The 15,112-nt window shown below is 38.4% G+C and overlaps 2 protein-coding genes across 3 annotated transcripts; one reads left to right on the forward strand and one right to left on the reverse strand.

Annotated features, from left to right (window-relative positions):
- Positions 1–74: 74 nt before the first annotated feature.
- On the reverse strand, positions 75–3,812 carry cenpo (centromere protein O). The gene is made up of 7 exons (XM_084914201.1): positions 3,637–3,812; positions 3,241–3,372; positions 2,902–3,053; positions 2,031–2,181; positions 1,604–1,875; positions 975–1,134; positions 75–559 (listed from the first exon to the last, which is right to left on the reverse strand). Exons 1-7 carry the CDS (start codon positions 3,731–3,733, stop codon positions 450–452), a joined length of 1,074 nt encoding a protein of 357 aa, XP_084770327.1. The 5' UTR covers positions 3,734–3,812; the 3' UTR covers positions 75–449.
- Positions 3,347–14,715, forward strand: slc5a6b (solute carrier family 5 member 6). 2 transcript variants are annotated; one of them, XM_084914195.1, is made up of 17 exons: positions 3,347–3,444; positions 3,609–3,665; positions 5,044–5,503; positions 5,588–5,653; positions 6,514–6,565; positions 6,666–6,733; positions 7,009–7,163; positions 8,132–8,272; positions 8,617–8,746; positions 9,121–9,209; positions 10,606–10,718; positions 10,821–10,891; positions 10,970–11,056; positions 11,133–11,284; positions 11,359–11,465; positions 11,551–11,672; positions 13,755–14,715. In XM_084914195.1, exons 3-17 carry the CDS (start codon positions 5,156–5,158, stop codon positions 13,890–13,892), a joined length of 1,839 nt encoding a protein of 612 aa, XP_084770321.1. In that variant the 5' UTR covers positions 3,347–3,444; positions 3,609–3,665; positions 5,044–5,155; the 3' UTR covers positions 13,893–14,715. The 2 variants fall into 2 exon arrangements, with proteins under 2 accessions (XP_084770321.1, XP_084770322.1); XM_084914196.1 differs by having other exon boundaries at positions 3,359–3,444; positions 3,591–3,665.
- Positions 14,716–15,112: the final 397 nt, after the last annotated feature.

Raw genomic sequence — 15,112 nt, forward strand, 5'->3', positions numbered from 1 at the left:
CCATGGCAACAAGCATACCTGTATGACTGTACTCAGCGCAACAGTGTGCAAAATAATAAATAAATAAAATAAAATTGATGTTTTTCCTTTCTTTATTAGAAAGAGGGACAATACATATTATTGAACATTTTAACAAATGTAACTATGCCAGATTATAGCCTAATTTCCATCTGTAGACCCTCTGGCAGGTTGATGTTACACACAAGTTAATAGCAACATCAGAGACAGTATTTACAGACCATGTATATAGAGACAGGGACAAAAAACAGCGATCGCATCACAAATATGACTTTTATTGTCTGAATTTTAAGACTTTTTGCTTGAACATTTGGAAACTTCACTTTCTTACAATTTAATACTTTAAAAACAAAAATGAAAAATGAGTAAGTACATTACTCTTTTAGCAAAATGCAACAGCAAAACTAATTTAATACATATTAGTGAATAAATTAAACAATGCTTCCCATTTTCTTCATGGTTATTAAAGCTTTGTGCACAGGAGTCTCCATAAGTAAGGTGCAGTTTTTCTTCCACTGTGAAGAATCGGGAAGCTGTTTGTCTGCAACAAACAAAAGGAAATCAACATTAAACAACATTACCAAATTTAAGTTTTATGGATGTCTTTAACAACAACATCACATGTTTGTAAACAGACTTTCTACATCTATTAAATGGACAAAAGTATCGGGTCGCATTACAGCAAAAGTCTGCTCAGCCACTGAAACAGTCCTGTCACTTCATGAACCGTTTGTGGCTGACGTCTTGTGGCTCCTGAACACTTCCACTTTTGCAGTAATATACTTGCAGCTGATGGTTGAATATCTAGGATTTCACAAGCTTCCTTTTTGCAATTCAGTGACCGCTTTACAATGACCATTACTTCCACAAATGTTCGTAAAAGCATGTTGCATCATACGCCTGTGGGAATGGGACTGAGTTTGCATTTAAAACAAAAATGAATGTGAAAATCCTACCTTCACTTTCAAGATGGACTCGTGTGGGGAGACATCTGGTGTGGTCCGTGTAGTCCAGTGTGCAGAGCACAGCTGTCTTTTCTCTCGGCACAGTGAATAACAGCACCAGTAATGAACATAAAACATTACTCTCCATCACCTCAACCGACTTATGTTTCTCCTATAAACAAAAAGCAAAACAGGGTCAATTTGATATTGTTTTAAAACAAATAGCAATGAATACAAAACGGTTTTGTGCTTTAAAGGCCATAAATAGTTTGTGCTTAACATTAATGGGTTCTTGGCTTTCAAAATCTATGAATGGAACAAAACTCTACGGTTTCTACTGCTCACCAACAAAACTACAGGTTTCATAAAAAGAACTGTGCAAATGTTTAGGGTACTTTTGATTGTTATATTCTTATTCATAATTTAATCAAAGTGTAAATTAATTCTGTAGTAGAACAAGGCCAAACGTCCAGCCAGAGATATGTTTTAAAAAAAATCTTCAGCCACCTAAACATGGAGTCCTGCAACAGATGGCTTTGCCCTCCCAGAACGCTGACATGATGGAGTCAACATTAATTGGGCGATGCCACAGCTACTGAGGGATATGGTGAAATATAATTTAAAAAAGTGAAATCTGGCACCTTAACAAGCTTCAGCTGCTGCTTGCGACCAGCAAATGCGTTGAGATGTTTGCTGAGGGTGTCCAGAAACACCCTCAGGTCTGTCTGCATGTTGTTCTGCTCAGCAAGGTTGTTTAGGGGAATAAAGGGAGGGATGTTGTGGCGACTAATCTTTACAGTTGGCTTCAGATCAATCTCCAGGTTAAAGGTGTCTAAGAAGACGTCCTCATAGGCCGTTGCGATAGATACGCACGCTCCTTTACCTTTGCGAGTCTTTATGATGTCATACCCACCTGATGATATCAGCAAATAAAACAGAGCAGGAAAAAAGAGAGGATTAAAACAGGCCAATAAAGATCTGAAGTATGAGACACACTGGAAAAAGTCAGTGAAAACATCTCCATGTGACACTGAACCAGAGGAAATAATACTGCAGTTAGGCTGATACCAATGAGGTGATGAGCATGTAGAAGATCTTTCAGCTGAGTGTGTCTGGCCATGAGCCCCAAAAGTTTTGAGTTCCCCGACTCTTCCTCCATGTTCTCCTCTTCTTCATCTGCACACGGTTTGTCCATAGCCAACCTCAGTTTCTGGAGGTCCTGTAACAGGAAAGTGCAACCAGCATGTGAAAGTGATGTAACGTTTCAGACCCAGTTCAAATGTGAGCATCATATTAACATGAAATCAGTTGGTTTATCACTGCTTTCTCACACCTAAGTAAACAATCAGGATCTGAATCCCAATCAAAAATACTATTTTATGCCTGTACCTTCTTTATGCTTGAATGATTTTCCCTGCACAACGCATCCACTTAACACACTGGTTACTGCTACAACTACACATGTTTCTTTTCCAGCTATTTATTAATGAGTGACTTATGTATGTATGTATATATATATATATATATATATATATATATATATATATATATATATTGTACTATTCTTAGTTAGCGTATTGTCTGTCTTGTTAATGTTGGTTTATGTTGGTTTATAATGGAGCATTGTAACAAAAAAAATAATTTCCCCCAGGGATCAATAAAGTATTCTGATTCTGATTTATAGATTGGTGTTAAATGGGTTAACAAAGAAATACAATATTCTTCTGAAAATGGTCAGGTAAGGATGAGTACTCTACTGTAGTATATAAGTAAAACTCTAACATAAACTAGCATATCTTGATAAAGATTTCAATGTAATCCTACTATAAACTGTATATTTTATGAATATAAATACGGCTTATAATTTTATAAATTTATCACGTGTTTTGCGTAAATATTTGTCCGCTAAGTTAGCTTCTGCCACCATGAGTCCCCAAACCTGGTGTGCCTGTATCTGTGCCTTCAGCTGCTCTCTCTGGGTCTTCAGTGCTTCAACTTTAGCCTTCAGCTCCATCACACGACTCTGCTGCTGAAGCTGAGTTTTACGACTCCTGGCTTTAACTTCCAGCAGACTCAGGTGACTCAAAACACCTGAGGATAAAGCACACATTTACTAACTTCTAAAGGACACAAACGAATGTTTTACTGTTGTATTGTTGTGCTAATAAACATTAGCTCATAGCATTAGCAGGCTAACGAACTTTGCATCACAACAATGTTCTTTATAAGCTAGCTTGCGGTGTCGCTAAGCTAGTTAAAAGCTCTCGCTCCGAGGTACCTTTCGCAGGTGCTCCCTCCATGTTTCCCGAGTCTTTTTCTTTATTTTTCTGTACGTACTTGATCCGATGTAAACATCCACTCCTCTTGCAAGTTTTTGATTTTGGCGGCTGTTGCGTCACCACACCGCCCACTTCTCCAACCCCGGAAGAAAATTAAAAACAGTTTGCGATCACATGGAGCAATGGAGCGACAGATTAGCATGGTAAGTGTGTTCAAGTGCTTTTTTCAACATAGCATAAGTTTAAACACACAAGACACACGTTTATTTGAAAATACAACCCTTGATTTTCATAAAGTCGTGATTTCATTCATGGAAATACCTTCCTCATCAAGTTTTAACTAACGCAGTGCTCTTGAACGTCTCAGTGAAAGGCATGGTGACGGTTACACTCACCCGGATACCCGCAGTGCTGCCCTGTAAAGGTAACCCTGCTCAATGCTGTTGTACGTGTTCTGTCTCCGCTAGCACACTGTTTCCTCTCACACACCATGCTGTCTTGATTAGGGCCATTTCCTTCATACCCAGTCAAGTTATGCAGATAACGTTACAGACGGTCACGGGACAGTTATTTATAACTAAAATATCAAAGCTACAGCAACAGTGTCTCCAAGTCAAGTTAAAGTCACTTTTAAAATCCTGCATCATGCTTTGCTATAGTACAGCGAGGCTTTTGTGACCTTGTATTTTGTGCGCCTCCTTTGTGGGGTTTGAGGCAAAATGATCAATTAATTGATCAGCAGAGATTTTTTTACAGTATATTAATACCTAATCTGGCTCCCGGCCAGATGAAAGGATTTCAACCTTCAGTCTGTTTTAATGTGGAAGGAAATCAAAACAAGCTACATGAGGATGCCACCCTGGACTCTTGGGTGACACCTATTTGTAATGCTAAAACCCCCCAAATGTTTTGAAAACAATCTTCTAGGTAATTTTGCTTGATTTAGTTAAGCAGTCAATTTAAAAATACTGCAACCCGTGTGAATTTATAGTACATTCCACTGAAATATTTTTATTGGCTGTATATTCTGATAAGAAAACACGTTTTAAAATGACCTTTTAACCCCTCTTCGCCACAGCTGGAAGCGCTTGTTTAAACATTTGATGTCATTGACCTTGAAAACTCACAGTGACTTGTTCCTGCTGTAGCTCAGGAGCAAGGAACCTCCCCCTTTCCAAAACAGCTGACATTATTTTTGGATCAGCACAAGCAGGGAAAAGTTGACATAGTGAGAGGTTACGTGACTTCAGTTTGTCTGCTATACATTGCACAGATTGGTGATATTCTCATGTAGCAGCGGTGCTTTGATGCAAGCATTACAGTTTAGTGACAGCAGACTCAGTGCTGAATCTGTTTGTCTGAGCAGGAGCACAAATGTCTAAGAAAAGCACAAGCAAATCAGCTGTGTGAAGATGTGTTTCTTCTCCCACTTTTGCAAAGTTGTTGTTGTTTTTTAAATTTTATAAGTAGAAAAGGGCTGAATAGAATAATATTACATAATATAAATAATAACTCTGATATCTGAGCAGATCACCTCACATGCAAATGATAAATAGACAGGTTCTTAAATAGCGCTTTTCTAATCTAACTGAGCACTCAGAGTGCTTTATAAAACACTCACCCATTCACACCCTTTCATACAAGCACTTTTTAATGCTTAAGTGCTTTCTGTCTGACATTTATACTCCAATGGATGCATCAAAGAGCAACTTGAGTTTAGTATCTTGCCCAGGATTCAAAGCACCAACCTTCAACAGCCAGCCCACATGCATATTTATTCAGCTTTTTTTGTTTCCTTCAAGGTTTTTGGACTGTTATGACTGATGGGTGTGAACAAAGACGTTTCCTATTTTTCTGACTGTGTGTGTGAAGAAGCACACAATCTTCTCAAACTGCAGCCAGGAGACAATCAAGATGGACCCGTCCGACCAGAAGTTCTTCACGGTTATAGACTATGTGATATTTGCCGTCTTACTCGCTGCCTCTATGGGCATCGGGCTGTACTACGCTCTGTCTGGTGGGCGTCAGCGCACGACTCAAGAGTTCTTAATGGCAGACAGAAGCATGGGCTGCCTCCCCGTTTCCCTCTCGCTCATTGCCTCGTTCCAGTCGGCCGTGGCTATCATTGGCGTACCAGCAGAGATCTACACGCACGGCACTCAGTACTGGTTCATCGGCTGCGCCTACATCCTGGGCCTCTTCATTCCAGCTCACATTTTCATTCCAGTGTTTTACAGACTGCGCGTCTCAAGCGCTTACCAGGTTTGCCGAAGCATTTTCATTTTTCACCAGTACTCAGTTAAAGCGAACTTATCTTTGGATTTCTTATGCTGCTTTGTTTCACAGTATCTTGAGCTGCGCTTCAGCAAAGCAGTACGCATATGTGGAACTTTGACCTTCATCTTTCAAATGGTGAGTGCAGCACTGCAGTGCGATAACACAGGATGTGCTGATGCAAGGTTTTTTCCCAATATTTGATATTCAAATACCACAGCTACAAATACAACATCACTGCTGTCTTTCTCACAGGAGTAAAATATAAATAACCTCCCTTGTGTAACCTATTAAGATTTTTTTTTATGTAACATAACATTTTATAATAATGGTATTCTGTACAACTGGTAAAAAGCAAGACAGAATAACTGTAAATGACAGGGTTAGAGAAGGTGGACAAGTTTAATGGAGCTGGAGATGGTAGAGTTGAAGATGTTAATATTTTCACTGAGAGGGGCCAAAATTGGCAAGATTAGAAATAACTACATCAGAGGGACAGGTTAGATTGAGCAGTTTGGAGACAAAGTTAAGACAAGGCTGAGATGGTTTGGACATGTGCAGAGAAACGATATATGCTGGACAAAAGATGTTGATGGTGGAGCTGCCAGGCAGGAAGAAAGGAGGAAGACCACAGAAAAGATTATGGATGTACTGAAGGAGGACATACACAGGGTTGGTGTGACAGAGGAGGATGTTAGAGATAGTGTGAGATGGAGGCAGATGATCCACTGTGGCAACCTTTAAAGGGAGCAGGCAGAAGGAGAAGAGGAAGACTGATACCCAGTAGCTATGTCATGTTGTACCAGCTCTAGTTTTATTTTAAGCAGATATAATAAAGCAGTGTAAATATTCTCTTTTTTACTCTCAGCTATAAGGAGAATAAACTTAATGTCACTTTGCACATTTAGTGGACCGCTTTAGTGCATTCAATAATATAAAGGCCTTAAAGTTCAAAGGTTTTTCTATGAAGCTGACATTTTCTTTTTGCCCGACTGCAGGTTATCTATATGGGAGTTTGTGTGTATACTCCTGCCTTTGCACTAAATGCAGGTAAGAAGAGGTCATTTATCTTTTTTTTTAACTTTCTCATTGAATTTAACTAAATAATTCTTGTGGTTCAGTGGGTTGCTCTCTGTCTCTGTTTTTGCAGTCACTGGGTTTGAACTATGGGGAACAGTGCTGGCCACTGGACTAGTGTGCACGTTGTACACATCACTGGTGAGTTACATCACAGGCTCAGTTTGCACAGCCTTCTACAAGGGCTTTGAATAAATTGAGAGTGATTTCATTGAGCTTAACCTGATAGGAATGACTTGCTCTTCTGTCAACACTGCCTTTGCTACTCTATAAAAATAACTTGCAAGAACTGACAAAAAACCTGCAAAAATACCAATAAATATTTTTTAGTAGGGTCTTTATTTTTGAGTAGCAGTTGAATACTTCTTGATTCACAGATGTAGCCTTTTAATGCTTTCGGTGCCTTTTTGTCTCAGGGTGGTTTGAAGGCCGTCATCTGGACAGACGTCTTTCAGACTGTTGTGATGTTTGCAGGGCAGCTGGCTGTCATTGTGGTGGGAGTGCAGAAGACTGGAGGAGTGGCTGATGTTTGGAGGAAAGTCTGGGAGGGAAACCGCATCTCTGGTCTCGAGTGCGTTTGAAGTTTGCTTAATGGAAATGACTCTTTATAGAGTTTTCATATGAATATGTAAAATATGCAGGCAAGGGGCATGATATTTGATACTGAAAGCTTTCTGGGGTGTACAACACTGAGCACGCATTAGTTGCATGCAGATAAAGATGGGGGGAAAATAAAATACACTGCATATATATACAGATGATAGTCAAATACATCGCACACTCCAATAAAGCTGTCGTTATTTTTCGCACCGGCAACCACACGAAACTTCCTTCTTTCTAACAGTCTTTCGAACAGCTGCAGAATTAAAGCACTCTGAAATCTAACGCTTTGTTTTGTTGTAGCTCGTACATTTAAAAACCACAGTGCGGTTTTTCTGGTGAGAAATTAGGTTTGCATTTGGTTATTAAAATTTATCTGCATTCTAAACAATGACTGGCAGATGGAAACCAATATCACCTGGCTCCATGGGAGCTGTAAAAATGTGTCTGTTGGCACCTGAGGCTACTTCAGCAAAGTAGCGGTTGGATTTACATGGATGCGGAAAATCTGAAAAAATGTTTGTGAAGGATTGTTTTTCGTTTGTAAGACTGTCTTACAAACGAAAAACAATCCTTCACCTATCCTACAAGTTAAATGCAGGTTATAGTACTGCAGGTGACATTAAAACCTCCACTTATTTAATAGAGGGAGGAAAAAAATAAATCAAATCTAGTTTGAATGTGTTTCTCTTCAATATTTAGTACTTGCAAATTTTTGTTTCTGCAGTTTTAAGAAAGGTTTTGTCAGCTATTGCTTTTTTTTTTTTATTAAATTAACCCAGGACTGTATTCTTCAAATAGTATATTTGGAATCATTACCTGCTGTTGCAAGTTTACTCTACATGGAGGCTTGTTGGAAAGAGCTCCGGTCCATGCATTTGATTTCATAAGATATAGTCTTTAAACCGCATCTCTCTCTCTCTCTCGTCTGTGATACAGTCTAAACCCAGATCCGACAGAGAGACACACCTTCTGGACTCTTGGGGTCGGTGGGGTCTTCCTCATGCTGTCCCTGTATGGTGTGAACCAGGCTCAGGTCCAAAGATACCTCAGCTCACGCACAGAGAAAGAGGCTGTCAGGTAAGCAGTGGCTTTCATATTAAAGCAAAGATTCTTGTAAATTCATACTGATAATATGTTCTACAGTTATTCATGACACAACAGAGATGGAAGGACACAGTAGATGAGCCTCTAAATATTTTATTTCAAGCTAGCTTGTATGTATTCATGTGCTTTATTAAATCCTGTGGCTGTTAGATTAGCTATATGTGTTAGCCACTCTGCTCGGCAAGTTTAAAGGAGGGTGCTCCAAAAAAAATGAAAAAAAAAAAAAACATCTGCAAAAAGGATGAGTGAAATAAAAAGAAAATGACAAGAAGCTGACTTCAAAGTTAGCACCTTATTATGTTCCCAACCTCCTGCAGGTCTTGCTACATGGTTTTTCCCTCCCTGCAGCTGGCTCTGGCTCTAAGTTGTGTGATGGGGCTGGTCATGTTTGCACGTTACTGTGGAGAGGACCACTCTGACAAGCTGGCCAGTTCTTCACGGGATGCAGTGAGTTGCACTGTGCTGTGTAATGTTTTTAGTGTTCCCATCCATCCATCCATCCATCCATCCATCCAGGATGAATATTGCATAACTGTCATACTCTTTTCTGGAGTGAACAAAATCTGAAGTGAAATTTGAAGGATGATCAAAAATATTCATGCCGAATTAAATGAAGTACCCCTGAGGGCACAAAAAAACAGCATTGGTATATAGTTTTATATTTTATAGTGATACCTTTCATTACATTTGACTCATGTCTCTCTAGTGTGTTTTGGACGTCAGAGATGATACAATATGTGTTTTGTTCCTGGAAAATGATAAATTTATGCAAATCGAACTGAAGGTACCAGGAAGATATGTTTATAGTTTGTTTCCCACAGATGGTGATATATTTTGTGATGGATATGCTGCACGGTCTGCCTGGGCTGCCTGGACTCTTCATTGCTTGTTTATTCAGTGCAGCCCTCAGGTACGGGACTTTCCACAGTTTCTGCAGAGACAGAATAATTTTTACTACCAATCCTCTTTCCACAGTATTTCATCCCTCAGCATTAGGCTTGTCATGATACCTGCATTATCTACTCATCGTCACGTATGGACACATTTTCAATAATTGTCCATGACCCCAACATTGCATGATGTTTACATGCATCTTTGTTAAAATAGGAAACATTTTAACTCACATTTCCAAAAGAAAAGCAGGTTTTTCACTCTCATTAAAAGTGAAGAGACAAAAAAAATATTCTTTTTTTGCTGTAATTTGTGGCTGTGCTGATCTTTGTGATGCAGTTTCACTGTCAGTGGGGCACAGGTACTGCTCCTACACACACTCAGAGTGAACCTGGGAGGTGTACTACGAACCAAGATTAATGGATTAGTGTGCTATGCTGAGTCTAAAGTCATACATTCCAGTGTGAATAACCTGCTGCACTTGTAGGCTATTTGTCATGAAGAATACCATAAAGGTGGCTCTCTTTTCAGGTTAGATCACCATAGCAACTTCTGTTGAACAGCTAACCTGGGCTGGAACAGGTTATGTTCACAATTGGAAGTGACTCATTTTCACTATTTCTATTATTTACAGAATCTTTAAGTGTTGTATAGATTCACTGCTTAAGGAACCAGTTTTACCTGTAGAGATGTAGCTTAGTAACGCCACCAGTTTAAGCCCAGCTATGAAGTTACAGCAGCACAAACCGTGGCTATAATTTTACAGCTGCTAGTCTCATTGCCACTGGAATTTACATTTATGAAGTTGGTGATACAGAAAATATGTAAATGTTTGTGTTTCATTTGTAGGTCATTTTATCTACAGATGTGACTTTTAGTGACTTTTACTTTGATCTTGTGACAAACTCTCCTGGTGTCCATTTTACTGACTCAGAACTGAACACACTGCATAATTTTGATCTTATAAATGCATCAACATGAAAGTTTCAGAGCTCTAACGTGCAGATGTCACATATTTGTGTGTACAAAATAATAATAATAATAACCACTGTTGTGTTAGGTGTTATCTCTGATAGGAATTGTAGGTTTTGTCAAGCGAGTAAACATAAAGAGAACCTGACTGTTTATGTGGAGCTTGCTTTATAGCTCTGTTGTGGAGTTGAAACACTGTTCCATTCTCTTTATCTCTTGAAGATAATTAATAAGAGCATTTCCTCAAATTTGTTACCAAAGTTCACCTGGACTCAAAGATAAGACTTGCTACAGGCCAATAATACAAGGTGGTAACTGTGGTTGTTTATCTTTTACATCAACTCTTATTGCTGTAATGATTTGGTAACTAGAATCCAAGAGGTGAAACATGCTTTAAATTTGCATTTTAAAGTTACACGCCCTTTTTTCCTTTTCTTGTTTAGCACCATATCGTCGGCCTTCAACTCTTTAGCTACTGTAACAATGGAAGACCTCATCAAACCGCAATATCCTGCCATGACAGAGGCGAGAGCAACCCTGCTGTCCAAAGTTTTAGGTCTGCTCTCTGAAGCTTTAAATGTTGCAATTTGTGAATTAAAGCAGTGAATTGAAAATGATGCTTTGACCCTAAAGTTTATACTTGTGTCTCCTTAATAAGCTATGTCCTATGGACTGCTCTGCCTGGCCATGGCATATCTCACTCACCTCATGGGTGATTCGGTTTTACAGGTAAGCTCGCACCGGTTATAACTTTATAATCAACATACTTCTATGTTTGGACCGATTGTTTATCATATTTAACGTTAGGTGGCTTTGAAAATCTTCGGCATGGTTGGTGGTCCTATTCTTGGTCTGTTTTGTCTCGGGATGTTCTTCCCGTGGGCCAACTCCATCGTAAGTTGACTTCTAATGTAACTTCACAATAATGCTGTTTATTTATTTATTAACTTATTTTGGTAATTGTTTCCAGGGAGCTCTGGTAGGTCTGTGTGCAGGACTGGTTGTGGCTTTCTGGCTCGGCATTGGAAGCATCCTCACTCGTAGCACAAGACCACTACCACTCGAATGCGGCGCCAATGCGACTATTGCAATTCAGACAGCGTTCAACAATACCACTCTGAGGTACGGATCACTCCGGCTGCACACTGTGACCTCTCCTCATTGATCATCTCCTTAAGCATCTCTTTGTTCTTCAGCCAACCGTCTGGACTCAAGAGATTTTACTCCCTGTCCTACATGTGGTACAGTGGCTTTAACTGCACTACAGTCATTTTAATAGGCCTGATTATCAGCTTTCTCACAGGTAGGTGAGTTCTTATGCATATCTTTATTGTCCATAACTTTTCTTTATAAAATTTTTAATAGAAATTCTTAATTATGTTTCTTAGGCCCAACAAAGGAAGAAGATGTGATGCCAGGAACACTCTATCCCTTGTTAGGAAAACTTTTTTGTTTTCTACCTGAACACCTGAAGAAGAAGCTCTGCTGTGTGACTCCACTGGGACAAACTGTGAGTGAAATGATCGATTTAATAGCAAAGAACCTTGCAACGTTTATATATAATGTATTTGCAGTAGAATAATAGTAAAGCATTAAGTAAAGATAACCCCAGTGACACAGAGATGATGTTTTGAAATGTTTACTAGAATTTGGAAGCGCGGGACTTTTTTCAAGAGCCTCTTTTCAGGATCATGATTTGCAGGCAGCTAAAGTGGGATTTGGCAGGTGGGGAACAATAAGATTGGGCGTAGTGGTGCAGCATGGGGAACAAAATTACTTAGAAATAAGTCAGAATAATTTGTTTTGCTCTTTCTGCCCTTTTTAGCCAACCGAATTCTGCATGATATTAGTAACTGTTACACAAGCTTTATAACTAATTTCCAACACCTAGACCTTTCCAATAAGAAAGGTACAATTCAGTGAATCTAATCAGCATCGTCAATTTGAATATACATTCATGTCAGCTACCTAGATGTAAACAGTCCAGCACTGTAAACTTTAACACATTACTCCAAACTAACCAGTTTAGCCTGTCCTAAATTTCCTGATATTTTCATCCAGTCTTTGTATAACACAGAATTAGTGTACTTCAGTTCATTGTGCAAGACATTTTCACAAAAATGTAATTCAGCAACACATCATTTATTTATAAATATCTGACTCAAAAAAATTTAAAGTTAATTACAACATTACATATACAGTTTAAAATTCCAAGCATGTAAATTTCACTTTCTAAGCAGTGCTCGCCTTTAAAAATAATCATCCTTCCTTTCTTGTCCTGTCTTTCTTGCATCTTTTTCCATCTCTGATAGTGCCACATATTAACATTTTATTCTAACCCTGTAAAATACAGAAAGTGCCCATATACAAACTGCACAGAAGCAGTAGTGCGACCACAACTTCACATCTGCATCACGAACCCATTGCAGAGTTGAAAGCGAAAAAGGATGAGTTGAATGTGCTTGCAGGCCATGGATGTAATTATTTTCTTATTATTGAGCAAATATCTATATGCCGTCACTAGAAGCAATGCCAGGCTGCAGTACATGAAAAATTAACTCATCCAGTAGTAATATGTATGAACCTGCGGATTAGATTTATTTATTAACTGACTGCTAATCGCCAGGATTAACACTGCAAATTGCAGATTGTTCAGTCGTGCAAATTTAAAACTAATTTTTATTGAGCTGACCTGACAGGTTGATGAAGGCTATTGCAAAATGTAGGTGCTACAACCTGAAAAGCATGGTCTCCTCTGGTTTTAAAGTAAGAATTGGAACAGTTAGACTAATCAGATAATCAGAGAGACTCTAATCAAGAATATTTCAGTCTTGTGTAAGGAATCCTCATATCAGTCAGGGCTATGTAAGAAACTCATAGTTCTTTTTAGACTAAAACTGAAAGAGGTGCATTGACCTATTTCCGAGGACTTAAAAGGATTCAGGACTGGGTGACTTCCTTCATCTTCATTATAAGTAATTTATCCTAACTGATTCGTCAGAGGTTGTATTCTTGCAGGAGTAAAAATCTGGTCTCAGAGACATTTTTTATTATGTTGGAGATGAGAGAGTGTTGGATATGGAGGCAGTGGGAGGGATTATCCGTAAACATCTTCAGGCACCACTGAATATAATGCTGCTTCCCCTTTTTTCCAAAAATTAGACTAAATATTATGTATGCTTTCTTGCATTTCGTTCGTATTTACTCTGCATCATTTAGAGTCAAAATTCAGAAGTTTGCAGCAGTCAGTCATTCTAACAGTTTATGGAAATGTGTAGCACAAAATACAGCAGTAGCAGTATGTGAAACATCCCTGGTTTGATCCCCCTTTGGGGCTGTATCAGAAAGGATCTCTGACATAAAATACCAAATTGAACATGTAAAGCTACCTTCTGTGGAGACCCCTTGTGAATAAGGGAGTGTCTACCAGTAGCATTTAGCATAATGTCACCATGCTAACTAACATGGTGTTTATAATCAAAATGATCACTGTTAAATATTTGCTGCTTTTTCACAGGTATGAATATTTGATAAAATCAGTTTCCTTATGTGTGTTTTTATCTTTTTAAATTAAAAAAATATATACATATAGCTTGCAGCACCGCAGAGGCAACCTTCACAACACAAAGAAGTTAATGGACTGGCATTCCCACAAGAAGATAGATCATCACTGGAAGAGAGGGAAAATTTTCTTCCCGAGACTTTCGTAGAGTATGAAACCGCAGTGTGACGTCAGCTCCATCTAAAAATTTACATGTAGAAGTTGTGAATATCGTCCACATTAGATTGATGCCTGCAGCATTCAAAGCTACAAATTTTTCAACATTTAACATCAGAATTTTTTGTTTGTTTGTTTTTCTATTTATGTCAAAAGCTGAACCTGTCAGTGTCTGAGTCAGTTATGTCTTACTTACATACACTACTTGTCAGCTTTATGTGAATGCAGCTGACAAATTGACCTTGAGCCCTGAGGCAGCTCCTCGGTTAAACATCCGTTTTAGCTTTTCTTCCATTAAGCAGGTTTATTCTGATTGAGGGCCCCTCGCAAACAGCAGAGCCAAAGCTGAGTCCCTGAGATGATTATCTTAGGAATATCCACTCTCACCTTGACATAAATGAGCAAAGACTATAGAGGCAACTTTCACACCTAAACTTTGCACATATGCCAACCTCATTATATTTTGGCCATGTTAAATTTGAGCATCTCCTATTGAAACAGTATAAAAAAACTGCAGCAAGTAGGGTGAAGAATAACAGACTCACTTCAAATTGTTAGCTGCTTTCTGGAAGGTTTTTCCTGAGTACATGTTAAAAAGCTGAACTATGCTGATATATGTCAAAATTGATACGTTGGGAGCTTGACATAAGAGGAAAAGAAGTAAACATATTTTATAGTGATATTTTCTTTGTACTTGATGACTGTTTAGCATTACTGTGGCTGTTTTAAAAATGGTCCTGTGAAAAGATACAGCCTTGTCTGTTAAGAATGTTTGATTATTACTTGACCGAAAAAGTACAAAATTTTCTAAAGAGAATTAAAGATTTTATAGTTACATTGTTGTCTTTTGTGTTGTTTTCATTTGTTTTTGTAGTTTTATGTTTTGACTTTTTTATTCATTTTTTTGTCTGTAGTTTTGAATAGATTTGTTTCTGTAAGTTTTAAGAAAATGTTTAAAGTTTCGTTTTTTTATATTATTGAAATTGTTTATTTGATTTTTATCCAATTGTAATTTCACATCTTTAAGAAGTTTAGAGTAAATATTAAAGTAAACGCAACACTTTGTAAAAGGAATTGACCCAGAGCTACACAATTAGCCCGGTCTCAGTGTTAGGAAGCGCAAATGATTCCTTATGTTTGACATGTTCAAAAAGTCAGTGAAACTGGTCGATATGACTGAAACTAGCACCACTTAATGAACAATGTCAGCCCATTGTTCATTCAGTGGTGCT

Source organism: Perissodus microlepis, chromosome 19, assembly GCF_051167445.1.
Source record: "Perissodus microlepis isolate ML-2025 ecotype Zambia chromosome 19, ASM5116744v1, whole genome shotgun sequence".
In the NCBI taxonomy this organism is placed as follows: domain Eukaryota; kingdom Metazoa; phylum Chordata; class Actinopteri; order Cichliformes; family Cichlidae; genus Perissodus; species Perissodus microlepis.